This window comes from Vulpes lagopus, chromosome 24 (genome assembly GCF_018345385.1).
Source record: "Vulpes lagopus strain Blue_001 chromosome 24, ASM1834538v1, whole genome shotgun sequence".
In the NCBI taxonomy this organism is placed as follows: Eukaryota; Metazoa; Chordata; class Mammalia; order Carnivora; family Canidae; genus Vulpes; species Vulpes lagopus.
This window is the reverse complement of record NC_054847.1, coordinates 55,803,774-55,824,529: the sequence shown is the minus strand read 5'-3', so window position 1 is coordinate 55,824,529 and position 20,756 is coordinate 55,803,774. Positions and strand designations below refer to the sequence as shown.

The following is a 20,756-nucleotide window of genomic DNA, read 5'->3' as shown; positions in this document are numbered from 1 at the left end:
AGCCAGGATGCCACCAAGACCCACCATGTTAAGTGTGTGTGTGTGATAGCTCAGGACGGATGGAATAGGTGGGGTGTGGCAGAGGGGGTGCTCACGTTCACCAGGTGTGTCGCTTCTAGGGGCAGAGTTGGGCCGATTCTGGCATTGAGAGAGTTCATCCTGGTGGGGCCTGGTTGCACCGTGAGGCCACACTGTGAACGTCTGATGCGTGCCCAGAGTCCTGTATGCAGCTGGCTTAATTGTGTCCCCTGCTTGATGTGGCGACGGGTGCAGGGGGCCCTGGCTTGGGGCCCCAGAGAGGACACTGATGCAGGCCTGACCCCAGGCCTTTGCTCTTGTCTTGTGTTCTGGCCGCAGGAGCATGGGGCAGAGGGCAGGGCCCAGGCAGGCAGCTCTCAAGTCCTGCCTGGGAGGGGCTGAGGGGCCGCCCCCACCCTAGATGGAGAGCGGGCTTGGCCGTTCTGCCCCCATAGCCAACGTTCTGGCGGGGGCACAGTGGTGAGTCCTGTCCGTGGCTTCCATCTGTTCAGAAACTGTGTGCTTTGTTCACTTGGAAGGTATTTCATTTGCCATTTTGTAGACTTCCTGAGCATGTTTTAGTTTCTACCCAAATCCGAAAGTTTGCACAAAGATTAGGTAACACGCACACTCCTTGAATGGTAAAGTCAGCCTCCTTTCACAGTTAAACCTCGCTGAGACCCTGTTGGAATGTGTTGAAAGTGTGTCTGGCAAGGGGGGTCGGGTGTTGAGGTGTCTTTTGACCCGTGGTGCTTTGCGGACCCTGTTCTGGGGGACCCATGTCCCCTGTGAGCTGCTGGGTGGTGTCGTTGCCTTGGTTTCAAGGGGGGGAGGCTGCTTCATCAGGCACTTTCAAGGAAAGTATCTGTCGATCCTGTTTCCCGCCCTGCACGCCTAAGCCATGGGTTTGGAGTCTTTACAGATCTTTTCATCGGTACATTTGCTTAGCTGCTTTTCTGTAACCTCCAGTACCTATAATTGGTTCCTGCCCACTAGGTGCTCTGCAGGAGGCCCTGGGGAGGAGCGGAAGGCCAAGGTCCTCGTTCTTGCACCTGACCAGCAGAGTGGACGTGTCGTGATTTCTGTCCCAGGGCTGGCGAGCTGCAGGTGCTTTCAGACGCTGCTGCGTGGGAGTGGGTGAGCCTGTGGCACATCAGCCCACGTGGCATAGGAACTCTCTGGGGGTGGAGAGAGCTGCCTGTGACCCATCTGGATGTGGGTGGTCAGAGCTGTGGTTATGAAGACATTAGGACTGTTGCATGTGACTAATAGGGGTTTTAACCAGATTCTAAAAATAACACACATTTCATTGTTTGCGTTACGTGTTTTAGTTTTGGTGTGGGAATGTTGTGTGAGTCACCAAGTGGACGGAGGTTTGTGAATGGAGGCAGGAAGATGGGGCCTCAGATTTCGGCCCCTTAGCTCCTGGTGGCACTGAAGATCCATATCTTTTTTTTTTTTTTTAAGATTTTATTTATTTATTTATTTATTTATTTATTTATTTATTTATTTATTTATTATGATAGTCATACAGAGAGAAAGAGAGAGAGGCAGAGACACAGGCAGAGGGAGAAGCAGGCTCCATGCACCGGGAGCCCGATGTGGGATTCGATCCCGGGTCTCCAGGATCGCGCCCTGGGCCAAAGGCAGGCGCCAAACCGCTGCGCCACCCAGGGATCCCCAGATTTTATTTATTTATTCACAAGAGGGATTATGCCCTGAGCCAAAGGCAGATGCTCAACCGCTGGGCCACCCAGGTGCCCCTCTCTTGAGTATGGATTGATGCTCTCAGTTTTTGTTTTTTTTTTTTTTCAAATAGCTTCAACACACAGTTTCTCCTTGGAAAGAATGGTCTGCTTATCAGGATTTTAAATTTTGGACTTTGTAATCATCTGGCTGTGGGAAAAGGAGCAAGTTCTCAGGACTCGGCCCTGTGTGTAATGACCTGGTTGGATCCCTGTGGTCCTCCCCACCCCAACACACCATGGTTCTCTTGTGGGAGATCGTGTGTGCACGTGGTCACATGTGGTGGGCCATCGCGCACACCGTGAGTGCACACGCGTGGCATGAGTGCCCCTGTGACCGTGTGTGCAAGGTGTGCAGGGTGAAGACAGGCAGACTCAGACACACGGTAGAGAGTGCTGTAAACCTCGAGCCTGGTGATTTCCAGGGTGGTGATAGGATGACTCAGCAGCACTGTAGATGATTAACATACATGAACACAGTCTGTTTTTCAATGTGGTTTATGGCTCTCAACCCTGTGGCTTCAGCTCTGTCACCGGGACCAGTACACCTTGGTGGCCCTGTATGAAACTGTGAGCTGCCCACTTTCTGACAGATAAGGAGGTTATATGTTGGGGGCAGTAGGAATGTAGTAGCCAGATGAAGGTTTTTTTTTTTTAAAGATTTTTATTTATTTATTCATGGAAGACAGAGAGAGAGAGAGAGAGATAGAGAGAGGCAGAGACACAGGCAGAGGGGGAAGCAGGCTCTATGCCGGGAGCCCGATGTGGGACTCAATCCTGGGTCTCCAGGATCACATCCTGGGCTGAAGATGGTGCTAAACTGCTGAGCCATCTAGGCTGTTACGAAGGTGTTTTGAGGTCAGAGGGAAGATGTAGCATGAGACGCAGAGCCAGTGAGGCCACCGCTGTTCTCCAGTGACTTTAGGTGATGGGATTTGGACACCGGGTTTGGTCCTGTTCTGCAGCCAACAGTCACGCTCACTGCCTGAGCACCGCTCACTGAGCCCTTGGGGAGGGATGGCTTCTGCTGCGTTTCTAGCGCCTGTGGGGGCCTTGGGGGAGAGGGTACAGAGGGAGAAGGCGGATCACACAAGGCCCCCAGAACAGCTCACAGACTTGGTACAACAGGTAAGGCCCCAGGAGCTAGCAGAACCTTCCGGGCCTCTGGCACACAGCTCAGGGAGGCCACGGGCCGATTCGGGGCAGTACTGCTTCCACACTGCTGGTTCACGTTTGTTCCTGGCTATCCGATAGCTCCCGTCTTCCATGTAGGTAGGTGAGCTTTGTTCGGATGGTGGTGTGTACTCGGCTCACTTGTGAATGAACGAGAGGAACTGGCGACTCCTGAGGTTCTTATAAGGGCAAATAGTATTGACTTCAGTGACACCTCTAGCAAATCGGAAGCTCAAGGCTGAGGTGTGACTTGTGCACGCAAAGTATGTTCTCGGAGCCCTCCCACGTGCACACATGCACACATGTGCGCCAGCATCGCTATCTGGAAATAGCCTGCACAGAGTCCATGTTCAGAAATCCTGGCTTCCTGGGTCACCCTGCAGAGCTGACCATGTTCCTATGAGTGGGAGAAACACAGTAGAGGTGTGAGTCACTGGCCGGGAAGCCGGGGGCAGTTCTTGGCCTATTGGCTCTTCACCTTTGCCCCAGGTAGCTGGTGACCGTGGTGGGCCGAGGTCCGGGCTGGGCCCCGGTGTGATCTCCGTACCGGGGGATGCGTGGCGGGGGGGGGTGGGGGGGGGCGGACAGGCAGAGCCACGGGGCCCTTCCTTTTGGGTTCAGCTAACAGAATTTGATGGAAACACTTCCCTTAGTGGTAAAGTTTCAATTCATAGATGCAGGCCTCTGGCTCAGTCACCCAGCTCCTGGTAAACAATCTCAGAAATCCTATTTTGCAACTCCTTCTCAAAATAGCATTATGACTGAAATGATTGAGAAAATAAATGAAGTAATCGGGGCTTTTCCAAGGTCCTCTGAGGAGCATTGTTCCATCAGGCTTGTGATTCTCTCCGTCTTGACTTTCTAAAAACTGGGTAGGCTGACGTGAGCCATCATTCAGGAGCAAAGCTGAAAGTCCACAGGCAGGGGAGCATAGTTACTGCCTGTTTATCAAAAGAGGAGGAAAAATGAAAAGTAAGGGATGGAGAAGTTCACGAAGGAGGAATGTACATGAGCTCCTTTCTCCTTTTGCGTTTTAACGAAGAATGTTCTAATTACAACCCCATGGCCACAACTCCTAATGTGGTTTAGGGCAGCCTGCTTGAGATTCCAGAAAAAATTCAGTGATGTGATTCAGGAAGAGTTGCTTAAATTATTAAGTGAAATATAAAACAGTTTTTTCCACTAAGTATCTCTGGTGGAGTGGAACTGTTGAGACTTAATAGTTCTATCATGGTTGAAACTCTTTGTATCAGATAGAAAGTCTACGTGTTTTATACTCATTTATTCATTTATAGCCATAAAAGGCTGTACAATCACCGGCTCAGTGTCCCGGTGGATGAGACCACCCGCTACACAGGCTCTGGCCAGCTTAGTTAATGTCTCTGCCGCCACTTCTCTGCTCGTGGCTTTGAGGTTCATGCTACATCCTAAGCCAGGACCATCCCTGTCTGGAATCTGCTAGAGCCATGAGGGAAGGAACACTTGATGTTTATTTTATATATTTAGTTTCATGAGTAGTTTTAACTTTGTGGACACTTAGATGGCGAATCTTGGTGGGTGCTCAGAAAAAGTGGTCCCCAGAGCTAATCGGTGCATTTCGTCAGAAGATACACAGGACACAACCCAAAGAATGGAAGTGATTTTAATTTTGACGGACGCAAGTTTCTGTTTGTGGAAGGATGTAGAAAACCAGGCCACACCGTGCATGCAGTGGGCCATGCTCCCCTCAGAGGCAGTCTGTCTTGGGGCAGTTGCCCATGGCAGCTGTCTGCCATCCCCCACCCCTGCGCCCCCAGCAGGGCCAGTCCCCCGAACCCGGCCTTGCATGCAGCTGCCCCACACGGCCCTGGGTGGGTGAGCCCTCCTGCTGTTCTAGAGTGAGTGTGCATGGGAAGGGCCTGTCCACACTGAGCACACTCATGATTCTCCTGGGGTGCTCAGTGGTCCGTCACCTGGGTAAGTGCAGCAGGGCCCCATCCGGGGGACCAGCTACACGGAAGAGCCAACTGTAGAGACGTTTTCAGGTTATCACCTCCATCCTGCATACAGTCTTCAAATACTCCTGTTCCTGGTTTTCCAGCCCAAAGCCCAGAGGGCTGGTAACTCATCCACTGCAGGGTGGAATGTGAGACACAGGCCAGATGTGCAGACCTTACTTGTTGAATGAGGTGCCATTACCCAAGCTGGGTTATCCTGGGTGAGGGGCTTCCCACATTAAACATTGGTGGCCCTGCAACTAGAACTTGGGCCTTCAAACTTGAGTTGGAGGAAACAAGGCCAACAGACCCACCTTCCTAGGCCGGCCACGGCGCTTGTGCCCCTAGAACGTGCCTCTGTCTTAACCTTGAAAGGAACTGCTTTGAAGCCACAGTAGAAATACCTGCTGATAAAACTTTTCAAGGCATTTAGTGAATTGCTAGAGTCTTTCAGATCAATCCCTAGATTACTAAGTTAAGTTTCAGCACGTTGGGCACTCGTGGGTACTGGGTGGGATCCCCGAAGGCTTGTCTTCATGTTTGCCATGAGATTGAAGGGCTTCATTGGTTTAAAGCCCTCTGCCTTTTACCCCTCTAAAAGTATCGATGAGCAAACACACACAAATGTTAGGTGCTTGGAGACCTTTTGATGGACGACCTGATGAGGCCTTTTCAGAAGAAAAGTGCAGGATTATGTTGACCAGTGTTTAAAGCATGTTCCTGGTGTGCATCTGTTGCTAATAAATCATGTTTAAAAGTAGATACTTCTCTACTCCCATTTCTGAGCTCCAGGGACCACACAGGTAGCCGAGTGGGAGTGTTGGGGTTTTAGATTGTGAGCAGCTGCCATCTAGTGGTCGGTGGCCCGCACGGCGCGGCGCCTGGCAGCCCGAAGCTGCTGCTGCTGCTGCCGGGAAAGCCCGTCTTCCCCGCCACCGTCCCTGGGAGCGCACACCCTGACCTGGAAGTCAGACACATGTCCTGATTTTAGATCTGAAAACTATTCCAATAAATAACTTGAGTTTTTTTTAAAGATTATAATTTCTTCGCAAATAGAATTAGGTGTTTGTTTTTGTTTTTTTTTACATAATGAGCAGCAAAGAAGTTTTAAACCCCGTAAATGCTAGCTTGTGTGTATGAGTCTTATTCTTCTTGTGTTAGAGATTCACAGTGCTACTTCTCTTCTCAAATCTTACCCATTCCCAATCTCTGAAAACACTTCTTGTGAAAGGGAAAGCAGGCGGTTTTAGTTATGTGTTTTTCACCTGAAAGCAGCTCGAGGCTCTGTCCTGTGAGCAGGGAGGGCCCTGGAGGGTGAGGGGAAGAGGTGTCGAGCTGAGCTGTCCCGCACTTTTCCTTTCTCTGTACTAATGTGGTGACATTTTAGAATCCAAAAGTCGTAGAAGTGCCTTCTTTCCAGCAGTTCCTTTGGCCGTTCTTGGAGATTTGATTTTCTTTCCTTCTGTTTGTGTCAAATGGAGATGTTTGTTCTGTCCAGAGCCTGGAGCCTGGTTTGTCTAGTTTTATTTCATGATTTCTTTTTGCTTTTGTCTGCATTTTTTTCAGACGAGTTGTAGTTGGCGGCTGGATTTGGGGGGTGAAGGAGGGCATGTAGAGGATGGAAGCTATGAAAATAGACTTGAATTCTGTTCACTTCAGCAAGGATAGGATTTAAAAAAACAAAACCCAAAAAACACAGCAACCACCCCAGTGATGGGTTTTCACAGTTGAGTCAGGAAGCAGTTAGTGAGTTCTAGATTTCTAGGATATGACTGTGTTGCTGGCGGGCTGGACTGCTGGTTCATAGCTGAAGCTCCGTGGAGACTCTAGGTGTCTGTTTAACCTTTAAAACCTCGTTTTGTACGTAATGGATAGTAAAGTTTTTGAAAAAGTACTGTTCCAGATTTTTAAAAAAAATTTATTTATTCATGAGAGACACACACACACACACACAGAGGCAGAGACACAGGCAGAGGGAGAAGCAAGCTCCATGCAGGGAGCCCGATGTGGGACTTGATCCTGGGTCTCCAGGATCACACCGTGGGCTGAAGGCAGGTGCTAAACCATGAGCCACCCAGGTTGCCCTCTTCCATATTGTAAGCTTGAGACTTTCTTGTGTAACCTGGTGAATTTGTTCAGACAGAAATCCTGTATTTGACTTGTAATAACCTTTTTTTTCTTCAGCAATCAAAATATGGTTTCCAAAGGGCAAAGATGCTTCCTCTTTTTCTATTAATGCAAACAAGTTACCATTTTGCAAGTTGTTCCTGTTATTGCATTGATTCTTTAACATGAAAACTTGGACACTGTGCTCACCAGAAAAGTAGCAGGTGCATGTCGGGATAAATACATGTTCATTTATATAAGGACTTGAAAATATCATTATTTAGCTGTCACCCCATTATTTTAGTTACTGGCACTTTCCTTATCTTTCAGACTTTCTTCTTCTTTTTGACATTCACGTGGTGTGCACGCATGGTGATGTAAAAGAGCTTTAACAAACGTAGGATAAATTTTTCTGGCTGTGGCACGGACCAGCCCTTGATGGGCACCGGCCCGTCCGAGCCACTGTGTGTTGTCGTTATCGGTGGACGAGGACTTGTCGCTGTGCTACTGCTCCGCTCTCGGCACTGGGGGTACTGGTCCCGGGGAGGGGGGGTTGCATTCTCTGTGCTGTGGCCCCTCCTTAGTCACGCAGCCTCTGGCATGTGCTCTGCTCACCTGCTTTCCTGGCTCCCTCCGTTCCTGCTCTGACTTTGGCTCTTGGTTATTTTTCTTCCTTTTCCCAGAAGGAGAATTTCATGGTTAAACCAGCCTGTGGCAGTGTTTTTCTGTGTTTCCTTTGCTTCACTTGCACGGAACGCCTGAGTTATGTTTTTTAATTGAAAGGCTCTGTGGTTTTTACCACTAAAATGTTTCATAAGCATTTTCTACATCATACCCCAAACATCTTATGGTGATAATGCTCCACATTTCCTTTCATGCCGAGTGCTAGATCTTCGTCACATTTCATTGAAAATCGGTGTTCCTGTTACTGAGATTTTTCTCACTGAAGGATCTTTCCAGGGGCTCTTTTTTTAATTTATTTTTTATTATTTTATTTTATTTTTATTTTATTTTTATTTATTTATGATAGTCAGAGAGAGAGAGAGAGAGAGAGAGAGAGAGAGGGAGGCAGAGACACAGGCAGAGGGAGAAGCAGGCTCCATGCACCGGGAGCCCGATGTGGGATTCGATCCCGGGTCTCCAGGATTGTGCCCTGGGCCAAAGGCAGGAGCCAAACCGCTGCGCCACCCAGGGATCCCTATTTTTTTATTTTTTAAATGTAGACGTGTGTGCCGTTCTCTCTTTGTTAACATGTTGCATGTCAATCATCTGAGTAACTCCAGGGTTCAGTTAAACCTTGATGCCTCATTGCTCCCCAGACATCTTACCTTGACTCTGGCCTGTATTTGGTTACTGGTTACCCCTTTGTCAGGCAGGTGCAATAGTTATAAGAGAAGAATCTGTTGAGAAACATTCAAAAACTGTAATGTTCTTGCTGTCACATCAAGGTGTTTGTAACTGGTAATATCATAAAAGTTACTAGAAAGTCACAAATATTAACTGTGGAAATATGAGACTTATTTTTTTCCCCTCTTCTGCTTCTGGCAAAGCCTGGTGCACCCCTGGGAGGTGCTGGGGAGGCGCTGGCTGTTGCGGGGCATCAGCAGGAGGAAGTAGCGGCCCTGTCTCTTCAGCATTTGAACCCCGGGAGGTGGGCCGGGCAGTCCTCACCATTTGCTGCTGCTGCCCAGGGTAGACCAGTCGCTGGTGATGGGCTTTTTTTTTTTTTTTTTTTTTTATGAGAGAGAGAGAGAGAGAGAGAGAGAGAGAGGCAGAGACACAGGCAGAGGGAGAAGCAGGCTCCATGCACCGGGAGCCCGATGTGGGATTCGATCCCGGGTCTCCAGGATCGCGCCCTGGGCCAAAGGCAGGCGCCAAACCGCTGCGCCACCCAGGGATCCGGTGATGGGCTTTAACGTGCAGTCTTTTTTTTTTTTTTTAAAGATTGTATTTATTTATTCATGAGAGACACACACACACAGAGAGGCAGAGACATAGGCAGAGGGAGAAGCAGCTCCATGTGGGAGACTGAGGCAGGATTTGATCCCAGAACTCCAGGATCATGACCTGAGCCAAAGGCAGACACTCAACTGCTTGAGCCACCCAGGCATCTCATGTCATTTTTAATTTTACTCATCACTGTGTACTCCCACTTCCTATCTTGGACAGAAAGTCCTCTTCTAGACTTGTATGACTTGAGGCCATTTGGGTTCCATGTGGACAGTTCTGGAAATTGGCTGCTTCTGTGAGGCCCAACGCTTTACCCTAAGTGTACCCAATCTAAATATAGTCATGTCCCAGGAGAAGCCGAACCGAGCCTTGCTGCCATGGCATCGGATTCTCCCCCAGCAGGTGCTCAGTGCCACACAGCCAGGAGGCGGCTGGCTGACACCCTTCCGAGGTAGGGCTTATCAGACCTTTCCCCTGAGATCGCTTCCATCCTGTGGGTCATTCTGCAGGGCTGTATATCTACACAGTGCTCCTGTCTTAACTGGGAAATTTAAAAAAATGTCAATTTTTTTGTCCTTTGCATATTTCGCTCGCATTCATCACAAAAATCCTATTTATTTTTCAAGAGGAGAGGATGCAGTCTTTGGGTACACAGGTGGAGCCGTGGGTTGGTTCAGGTGTTAGCCCTCACAGCCAGAGTACTGATGGATTGGCCCCCACGGGGCTGGCTCACAGCCTGATCGATGACACTGGTGGAGCTTATAGGGGATCAGAGCTGGAGTTAGGTCATGGCCGGTGATGAAAACCGAAGTTCTGTTCTCAGGTCTGTGGGAACTTGGCAGTGGAAAGATGGTCTTAATAATAGGAAGTCTTTATGTTTTGGTGAGAGCAAGACAAAGGTTATTGCCCCGGCCAGACCATTGTGCGTAATGTCCGAGCAGGTGTCTCATTTCATTGGTGGACCAAGGAATTCCAGAGGGTGGGGTCACTTTAGGACTTTCCAGGTCTGAGCAGTGCGGGGATCCAGTCGCCACAAACCACAAAAACTGCCATGCGTGCCCCTGTTCCCGTAATGGGGTTGTCATATTTCTAGGACACGCACCCCAATGCATGCATTAGGTTGGTAACTAGGTTAGTGGTTTTGTGGCATGTTGCTAGGACCCCAAGGCCTCGCGACTACCCATGCCCGCTTTACTTTTCATCTCTGCAAGCTCTTGAGAAATATTTACTGCATTAACTCATTCATATTCCACTTCATACTTTTCAGGGTGCTTTCCTGCGCACAGGAATCATGTACATTAAATTGTTTGTTTTATTCACTCACTAATTCAGTGTACATTTGTGGAACATCTACTCCCAACCAGGTGCACTAGATGCTGGCAAGCACAGTGTTTGAGTAACACGGGTTTGTGTTTTTGGAGCTCAGATCCTTTTGGGGAGAGGCAGAGAGGACACACACACGTACAACACTGAGGAAGTGTCACTGAGGAAGACAATGCCAGGGAAACAGAACAAGTGGTGGGAGTGGGTGTGCTGGGGGGTGTGATTTTAGGTAGGGGGTCTGGGAGATGCTCCTCAGGGAGGAAGCAGAGTCTGGTGCAGTCCTGGAGCCTCAGTGGTGGCTGTTGGCTGTGGGAGGCCCCCTGCACTCTTAGCAGACATCCTGGATTAGGTGAGAACGCCTTTCTCAAACGTTCTCTCCTTGTGGCCTAAGGAGGCATTCTGCAGACCACGGCCATGACTTTGTTCTGTACCTTATAGAACATCCCCGCTGTGCCTTTTGTGACCAGACACTCATCCCCGTGTTTCTCTGAAGCGGTGGGGTGTGAAAGAAACCTTGAGACACACAGAACCTGGCTAGAGCCTTGGTTCCCACCACTTGTCCGTAGCTGCATTAGGGGGACAGCGTGGCACTTGGACCTGATCTGGCGTGGGCGAGCCCTCCCTCCTGGCACCGGGGCTCCCTGCCCTGGAGCCTTCGCCCCCCTCTCCCCCTGCCGTCCCGCTCCCATGACCCCCTGGGGAGCTTTATTATCCTGTTTTCCGTGGAGCCCGTTTTTAACCTGGTGAACGCGTTTTGGCCGCCGAGAGCCTGCTTGACCCAGGGATTCCAAACCTGTTCCTGGGCCTGTGGTTCTGGCGCCTCTGGCCCCTAGCGTGCCTTCCCCTCCGCTTCTCAGTCCAGCTGCTCACATTTGTGGGGACAGAGAGCAGAGAGTCCAGTGCACGCCGGGCGCAGGCGCGTGGCTGTAGAAGTGTCCTCTCTGGTCATCAGCTGGTGCTGTGTCCGGGTCGGATTCCTTCTGGGGACAGATGGGCTGCGCGGTCACTGCCGCAGGACAGTGAGTGGCAGGAGGGGACCCTGCGCTGCTTATTTGCACAGTCACCACCCTTTTGCATTTCTATCGGGCCTCACTGGACTTTGGCCTCATGCTCCTGTGATGTTGGTGCGTGCAGCTGTCTGGCTGTCCGCCTCCTCCCTCTGGCCTGTCCCGCGAATCCGGCTGCGGACCCAGCCCAGCACCTGCCCCAGGGCTGAGGCCAAGCAGATGTGGTGACACCTGAGCACCCAGCCACCTACGGAAATCTTGCTCTGTTTCTCATCTTTCATCTTGGGGGCTGTGGGCTGCATCCCGCCGCGGTCAAGTTTCCCCAGGGGTCCTGGTGGGAGATGTGTGGCCTTCAGTACCCAGAACCTGCTGTGGGGGCTGGAGGAGGCGACTGTGAGCCATGGAGAGCAGCCAGGAGCCCCGGCAGCCGTGCCTCCAGCTCCTTTTTGAGATGTGGGGTCGGCTCCCCCACAGGCAGCCCTTGTATCGCATGGACCCAGTGCCCTGCCTGTGGCCAGGGGTCCGTGACTCCCCCGGGTTTGTCCTGTGTCACCCCACAGCTCTCAGTCTTGGCCACGGTGTGAATCACCTCGGGTTTTTGTAGGAAAGGCAGGTGGCATGGCTCCCTTCCACCCCCGGGTCTGGGCTTGGGTGTTTCCCACCTGGATACTTCATGTTTTTCTGGATGGTTCCAGCATGCAGACAGATTGCTGCCCTGGACAAATCATTCCTTCGTTCATCCCACACCGAGTGAGCATCAGGTTGAAGCAGTGCAACCGCCAGCCGCATTTTCTAGGTGGGAGCATCCGAGACCTCACAAGCCTTGTCCCTCTTGCTCAGTTTCCAGAAACCTCCCCCGAGGAGGCCTTCTCTGGACATGCTCCCATCCATCCCGTGCTGAGGTGGCTCAGCACCGGGGCTGGGCTCCTCCAGAGTGATGTCGGCCTGTGGAGGCTTTCCTGATCACACACGCTGGGCTTGTGGTCGTCTAGGGCCCTGGAATCTTTTTCACAGCACAGCTCTTAGGCCAGACCTTTTGCTTCTTGTGCTTTCTTTTTTTCCTCATGAGCTTTCGTGTTCTTTTCCAGCCTTTATTCCATCTTGTTGAAAACTTTAAAGTCTTTCTTCTGTTGCTGAAGCTTTTGGCTGCCTCTCCCAGTGGAGTGTCAGTCTCAGATATGATAAACTTGTCTAGTCCCACTTCTTCATCGAGGTCACTGGTAATAATGATGTCATGAGCACAGACACTATAGCATCCGTCAGAGTCCTTCACCCAACCCCCCTTCGCCTAGTCCCCACACCATCAGGAGAGGCCAGGCCCACTCCCCACGCTATCCCTCGAGTGACTGGCATGGTACGTCTCCCTACAAGGGATCGTGCCATACAGTCCACGGGCTTTTACGGTGTTGGGTGTCTTATTGCCAAACCCAGGATAAAATATTTTGAAACTCATCCTATTTTATAAACGAAAACACCAAGGCATGCAGAATTGACCTACTCTTGCTCAGCAGGTCAGTTTCAAAGTATGTTTTGATGGTGTCACCATTCCACAAGGTGCCTCCGGTGCTGTTCCCTGGGATTCAGGTCCCGCGGGTGTGTATGGGGCAGCACAGAGGTATTCAGAGTCATCATGCAGGTGTGCTGCAGGACCTGATGCTCCTGCCTGCCTCTGTGGCCTGTCCTCTCAGGTAGGGCCGCGGAAACACGGGTTTATTTAGATGTGGCTGAGCTGAGCGCGTGGCGCGGAGGTGAAGGCCCTGTGGTGTGTGCTCCTTGCCGCGTAGCCCGCCTGGGAGCACAGCTGCACCTGCGCAGGCGCTGCTTCCCTCACAGGAACCAGGCCGTGTAGGCAGGGGCTGTGTCCTCATGGAGGATAAGTCCGCTCCTGGCACACGGCCCAGAAGGGATGGGAGGGAGCCCTGTGGCACGGGACGACCAGGGGTGATGCGCTCGGGCTCCTGGAAGGCTGTGAGCAGCCGTAAAGGTGTTTGGCTGTGAACATAAGATATTACATGTGGACAATGGCATCCATTTGTAGGGACCCACAGTGGGAGATATGAAGAAGTCAAACTTCTCATTTATCTGTTGAGAAAAGAAATCATAGTGATCAAGGGCTGGAAAGAACTAGATTAAGTCCTTATGAGAGACTGTAGTACGGTTGTCAAAGGAGCCCTTGTTGGCCGTTCCTGTAAAGCCGTTTCGGGTTTGGGTAAAGACAGTGGTTTCCAAGACTCCTTAGAACTAGGGCAGTGTCACCAGCTTTTTTTTTTTTTTTTTTTTTAAAAGCATCTCAGCAATGGGGCTCAGACTTTGTTCCTTGTGTAATTTTAATAGCTTTGAAGTTTTACCCTTTCTTAACCTTGAAGGCAGCCCCCCTCATTTTCCTTGTCAGCCGGAAGCATGGTGAGGCCAACTTTGTATGTGGCCCTGGCAGTCGCCCGTGTCATCATCCACGTCCTGCTCCATTGCTGCGGGGAGCCCGGCATGAGAGATGGTGGATGTGGCCACTCATGGGTCTCCTGGCAGCCCTGCAGACTTGAGCACTGGGAGGCTGGGCAACAAGAGAAGCCGTGATGTGTATGGAGTCATGGGCATCATAGCTGTCACAGAGATCAGCGAGGACCGTGATGCAGCCAAGTGTGGGGGGAGGTGGGTGCATCCCCTGCAAAGCACCTCTGAGCAAGCAGCTCAGAAGCGCAGCTCGCTCGGGGAGGGCGGGCAACCCACGTGGGAGTCTTTCTTAGGGGAAGGGGGAGCCCGCGGGCGGACAGGGAGTGTGCGGTGGCCTGTGTGTCCCCTGCCCTGGTGAGGACCCACCTGGCCCCGCGGCCCTGCTGCTGTCGGCGCAGTGAGGACACACTCGCCGGCTCCGTGCTGTGGGTCTGTGCCTAAGGGGGAAAGAAAGGAGGCAGCTACAGCCACTCAGAAGTAAGTGCCTTAACACGGGTGTGAAAACAAAAACAGGCCGTGCAGTGAAACCCAGGTCAGTCACAGAGGTGAGAAGGGACGCAGAGGAGGGTTAAATGGAGGATTTTTTGTTACGCACGTCTCACTGCAATAAAAATAAATCAAAAAAGAAAAAGTCAACAGGGAGTAATCTTTCTTATACCAAGGAAACAAGATTACTCTTGTTTTAGGAGTAGTTGTTTGTGTGCACGTGTGTGTGCATGTGAGTGTCAGGTGTTGCTGCAGGGATTTCAAACAACAAAGTCTCCACCTTCATCAAACTTCAGGGCTGGTGGGCATCTCCAAAGGATCTGCGCACATGTGCATGTGAGTACCTGTGTGTGCACATGCATGTGTGTGCGTATGCGTGTGCACATGCACAGTGAGCACCAGGTATCTCCAGATGTGAGGTACATGTCACGGCTGCAGAAACCTAATCAGTGCAGAGACCAGAGTCTCTGGTGTGTGTTTTCATAAATCTGTGTTCTTTTAAAACAGGAGACACGAGGGCCCCCAGCCCCCGGCATTTCTCTCTTTGAAAATGTAAAAGTGACTTTGACACTTTGCGAACCATTCCCAGGAGGGGCCTGTTTAGAAAGAAACCAAAAAATTTAAGGCGTGTGTAGTTCACACACTATCATCTAGGCTGAGGTGAGAGCAGACCCTGGAAAAACGACTCTGTGCATGTGCAGGCGTACATGTGTTACCGTGTGTGCCTGTATGCACACACATGCATGTTACCACATGTACACCCATGCGCATGTTTTCCCATACATGCACGTGTTCATGTGTGCGCACCCCATGTGTGCACATATGTACGTGTGTGTGGTGGCGATGACCCCGTCGTGTGGCACTCAATATGTGGATGTGGGTGGTGACTGGGGAGTGTTTCCCGGGGCCGTGTGGACCTGGTCACCCTGCACAAGAATGGTGCGCTGCAGCTGGATGTGCTGGCTCTGGCTTCCTGCAGGGGTGCTGAGGGCTGTGCCGCTCGGAGCCGGTGTCTTTCTCAGCCTCGTGGTCGAGGTTACCTGCAGCCGTTGATGGGCAGGCTGTGGAATCCACACTGTGGGCATCCTGCCCTTTGTTGAAGCCTAAGAAAGTCCGTGGTGTGGGCTGCCCCGAGACAGGTGTGGCTCATGGAGCAGTGGGTGGGGAAGTGTGGGTGCCCCATGGGCTGGGCAGGTGTGGCCCATGGGAGGTCCACCCCGTGGGTGACTTGGCCTTGTGAACAAAGAGATGGCACTCAGGAACCCGGGGGCAGGGGCCTGTGGTGGGTGCACTGAAGCCCGGCAGCCACAAGTGACCCTGCTGGTTCATGGGGCGTGCCAGGGTGCCAGGCTGCAGTGGTGACCTGGGGTTCATCAGACCTGGAGCCAGGGAACCTCACGATGGAAAGGGCTCCAGGTCCAGCGGGGGTTGAGGGGGGACGGGGAAGAGCCACAGACGGCTCCTGGTTCGAAGAAGCACCTGGTTGCTCAGCTGCCCACCTTCCCTCTGTGGACGTCAGATCATCGGCGTCCCCATTCTGAACTGCCCTCCAGGAGTTAGAGGCCATTGGGAAGGACCAGGTTCCTTTTTCTCACGACTGGTTTCCTGTGACAACAGCTTTGCTCCACTCCCACCAGTGGCTTCATGGACCCCGTGTGGTATCCCGTGCTTCTCCTGTTTTAGTGTCTTGATCAGAGGCCCTGGAAGTTCTGTCGTGATGTATATAATCCTTTCTGGGGGAATAAAACGTGGGGACTTGGGCAGGTGTGCTCTGAAACCCTCACAGATGTGCAGTGTTGGGTTACGCTGGCCTCCCTTTCAACTCAGGAATTTGACTCAGAGTCTCTGGTGTGTGTTTTCATAAATCTGTGTTCTTTTAAAACAGGAGACACGAGGGCCCCCAGCCCCCGGCATTTCTCTCTTTGAAAATGTAAAAGTGACTTTGACATTATGAGCATCGGTCACAATGAGAGAAGGCCATGAGGTTTCCATAGGTTTAATTCCAGGTTAAGTGGAGAGTCCCAGGGCTGCACCAGCCACCTTCCAAGGAGCAGGGTGTGATCCTCAGGACAGGTGGGCACTCCCGAAGCGGCTTACCTGTTAGCATCCTGGAGCCGACAGGAGCCTGAGTGCTCATCCCTCCTGTGTCTTATCTCCTCATTCCTCTGCTCATCACTACCTGCTGCTCATGTTTTACGTGGATAGAATCCTTTAAAATTGCTGAGGGTGGTTTGCTAACTACCTCTGCATTGAAATTGCACATTTGTTACTGTGCTCATCCTGACCTGTGTCAAAGTGCGTTCTCTGAAGGACACCTTCCTGCTGCCATGGAGATCCTTCAGCATACATTTTTAAAAAAATACCAATTTGATGGGATTCCTGAGTCTTAGCTCCAAAAAATATACTTAGAAAACGTTTAAAGAACCTTTTTTTTTTTTTTTTTTGTAAATAGATACATATGTTCTACTGCAAATGTTTAAGTCTCTAAATACTCTTACATTAAGACCATCAAGGGGCACCTGGGAGCTCAGTGGTTTAGTGCCTGCCTTCAGCCCAGGGTATGATCCCAGGGTCCTGGGATCGAGTCCCACGTCGGGCTCCCTGCATGGAGCCTGCTTCTCCTTCTGTCTGTGTCTCTGCCTCTCTCTCTCTGTGTCTCCCATGAATAAATAAATAAAATCTTTAAAAAATAATAAAAAAAATACCATGAATATTGGGCCTTGCTGTAAGTAGGCACCTGACATTTTAACCCACCCATTCCAGAGGTGACAGGGTTTTATCTAAGGAGATAAAATATGCCCAGTGGCATGTCCATGATGAAGAACTCGTGTTCTGTAGTTGGGAAAGTTTTAAGCTATCCAGAAGCATATGCACACCTTCCAGGCATTGACCTCACAACACCCGAAGTCATCAGACCCCAGATGTCAAATGGGGTTTTTCTCATGTCATCTTGAATCCCTTCAGGGTGTGGTGGGGTCCAGCATGATGGTGTGAAGGGCATGGAGCCCTGCTTCCACCTGGTGCCGATGCCCACCTGCAGCCTGGTTGAGGAGGAGGTGGGCCTTCTCGTGGCAAGGCATCCAGGTGCACCAGGCTATGTGTCTTGCACGAACACTACAGGTGGAAACTGCAGGCACAGAGTCCAGGGCCCCTGACCTGGGCACGCTGTTTCTCTTGGGCATCCCTCCTGGGAGGAGAGGGGAGGAGTAGCTTCACTTAGCCTTCCTGCTCAGGCCTCTGAAGGAAAACTTCGGGTATCACGGTTTTGGACTTTAAGGGAGAGAGTCACGGGGGCCCTTTCTGGATCTGTTTACAGTCAGCCTGTAGCCCAGAAACTCCTGAGGCAGCCATGGGATCCCCTGGGCAGAAGAAGCTGTTTTAGGGCCCAGCCTCTGTGTGACCACGGGCTGCACATCAACCTCTCTGGGTTTTCTTGCCTTAAGTCCACGGGATCCCTAACTATGACTACATTTAGGGAATTGTCTGAATGTCACAGTGGGGGCAGAGGGGGCCCTGTGCTATTATAGAGCAGGTGTTTCTTGGTTCTTGAGGTAACTAGTTAGCCTCTGTTAACTAGTAGCTGTGTCATTATAGGCAACTAGATTTTATATTTCCTGACAGTCTGCTGAGTTACTTAATCTTCTGAAAAAAAAAAAAAAAGAAGCCCCACCCCAAATGCCATCCTTTTGCCCTTAAATCTGGTTAGCTCTTGACTGTGCTTTGGGGAGTGGCCACATTGTGTCCCCGAGGACCAGTGCGCCCTCTGTGCAGGGGCCACAAGACCTCTGGCTGTGCTGCTCTGTGTCTCCTTCTGTTCTGACAAGAAATGGTAACTTCACGTTTTACATTTTGATCCTCCAGGGGGAAAGCCACACCGCTTCTGCTTTTCTGAAGAGGTAGCACCGACTGTGCTCTCTAATGGAGACCAGAGCCATGCGCCTGGAAATAACATGCCGGAAACAGACACTGGTGAGCCCAGAGCCGGGAATGCATCGTCATTGTCCACCCTTGAAAACAGGAGCAGGGATGCTTCCAAGAGATCCGAGCAGCCCAGGTTTTCTGTGGACTTGAAGACGCCAGGGTTTCACCTGAAGCAGGAGGTCTCCGTCTCGAGGGATGCCGCAAACTTCCCTTTGCATTTGGGTCAGACTTTTCCAGAAGGAGCCGATCTGCAGCTCTTGTCTGAGAGCCCAGCCAACCACCTGAAGGAGAAGCTGTCCGACCTGCTCATGAAGGGACAAGCAGGCGGTGGAAGAAAGGGGCCGGCCCCAGACTTGATCCCACTGGACCTCAGCGAGAGGTCGAGTCGGGATGACCCCAGCCGTAAGGAACTGGCCTCGTCGCTGCAAGCCGCGCTTGCTGTTCACCCGTGTCCTTACTGCAATCACAAGACCTACTACCCCGAGGTCCTGTGGATGCACAAGCGCGTCTGGCACAGGGTCAGCTGCAACTCCATGGCCCCCCAGTGGATTCAGCCCAATGGTTACAAAAGCATCAGAAACAACTTGGTCTTCCTAGCCCGGAGTGGACGCACGGGCCCCCCACCTGCTCTGGGGGGCAAGGAGTGTCAGCCTCTGCCCATCGCTCGGTTCACGCGCACCCAGGTGCCAGGAGGGGCGCCAGGGCCCAAAAGCAGTTCCTCGCCTCTGGGTGTGACCACAAAAGCCGCTAGCATGCCTAAGAGCAAGGAGAGCCACCCCGGGGGCCCCTGCGCACTTTGGGTGGCCAGCCCTGAGGGGCACCGGCAGGCCAAGCCTGGCCATGGCCCCGAGCAGCACGGAGCCCCCGCGCAGCCGCCCCTGCCCAAGCCCAGGCAGGAGGCCAGCCCTAGACCCGGGCCCACGGGGGGCAGCGGCTTCAGCCGGAGTGCCACCCCCACACCCTCTGTTATTGCTCGGGCGGGCAGCCAGCCCCCGGCTGGTGGGAGGCCGGGGGACAAGTACATCATCCCTCCTGCGGGGGCCAGCCTCGGTCCCCCAAATAAGCACAGTGCCCCGGACCCCCTGAAAGCCAAATTCAGCCCTCAGCCTCAGGGTCAGCCACACGTGAAAGGTGATGGGGGCCCCTCTCTACCTCCCCGCGAGCCCCCCTCCAAGGCCGGCCAGGAGCTGCGGCCACCGGCCAGTGGTGGGGCGGGCCCCAGGGGGAACGCAGCCTTGCCTGGCCCGCCCGCCCTGCACGCCAGCAAGCAGGAGCCCACATCTGACGGCCACGAGAAGCGCCTGGACATCCTCAATATCTTTAAGACGTACATTCCAAAGGACTTTGCTTCTCTGTACCAGAGCTGGGGTGCCAATGGTCCTGCACTAGAGCACAGAGGTAAGACGAGCGGGCCCCTTCCCTGCCTGCCTGCGGGAGCGCTGTCACCATGATCCTCATCCGGTCCTCAGGCCTCATAGACGAGCCCCTCCTTAGGAGGTTGGGGTGCTGCCTGTTGGCGGGTATCTAAAACAGGACAGAGAGGAAGGAGCACGTGCACCCCTCTCCTGCCCCTGCTGCTCTGCCTGCTAGGGTGCAGATGCCTGGTGCGGTGACCATTAACCTGACGGCCCCTGTAGGGCTTCCCTCCTGGTGATGTTCACTTGGAAATGCTGCAGGTTGACAGCAGCAGGCAGCCTTGACGCCCTTTGTCGTTTTATTTTTATTTTTATTTTTTAAGTGAGCTCTGTGCACAACATGGGGCTTAAACTCATGACCCTGAGATCAAGAGTCATGTGCTCCACCGACTGAGCCAGTCCACTTCACTGGCATCAGGGAGCAGAGCTCTCCAGTACAAATGTACCATACAAAGTTTAGGGCACAACTGAGCTAAAATTCCAGAAAAGATACACATTTAGTGGCCTTTTTCCTTTCCTGCCAGTGTCTAAGTATTGACCTCTCACTTAACAGAGTGCTAGGAAATCTAAGGATTTGCTATTAAAAACTGAAAAGCAGGTCCTCAGAAACCCCTATGAGCTCATCAGGCACCGTCATTAAAATAGGTCACCATCAAAAATGGCCTGAGAGCCTCAAATTCCAGGAAGCTGGAAGGACTTTTGGGGAATGTGCCTCAGGGTTTGGTGGAAGCTGGGTGACCAGTGAGGTATCCCAAATCTGTGTGGGATGCATGGGTGGCCTGGGTGCCTGGCACAGAAAGGCGGGTCTCTCACAAAGTTCCAGGTTTTCTCTGGGGACTTCGGAATCTGCCCGGATCCCCACGTGCACTGGAGCCGTCCTGGCTCCGTTAGCCATGCCTCTGGCTCAAGAGGAAAACCAAAGTGTTTATCAACTAGGAGAACACTCGAAGGTTCCTCAGCTTTAGAGGTTTGCCCGCAGGGCCTTTGTTCGAGGCTGGTGTCTGTTCCTGGTTGCTCAGAGCCAGCACTTCCTGTGAGCTTTCTGGAACAAAGCTAAAGGCCTGGAGGCCCAGGGATCATTGAGACATGGTGTTTGCTGAGGAGCTTGTAGGCACAGCGAGCACCCTTGTGTCTAAGAGTGTGGTCCCTTCAGGCAGAGAGGGGCTCCGTGTGCGGGCGTAGCCA

At 52.1% G+C, this 20,756-nt stretch overlaps 1 protein-coding gene across 36 annotated transcripts in view; it reads left to right on the top strand.

Moving 5' to 3' along the window:
* Positions 1–20,756, top strand: part of ZNF516 (zinc finger protein 516) — a 168,844-nt gene that overhangs the window by 80,250 nt on the left and 67,838 nt on the right. For all 36 annotated transcript variants that reach the window (XR_005985502.1, XR_005985505.1, XR_005985504.1 and 33 more), the window contains one exon: positions 18,097–19,554. Coding sequence is in view for 28 of the 36 variants with exons in the window: in XM_041739854.1 (XP_041595788.1) it covers positions 18,097–19,554 (1,458 nt within the window). In the remaining 8 variants the exon portion in view is untranslated. The remainder of the gene's footprint in view (positions 1–18,096; positions 19,555–20,756) is intronic.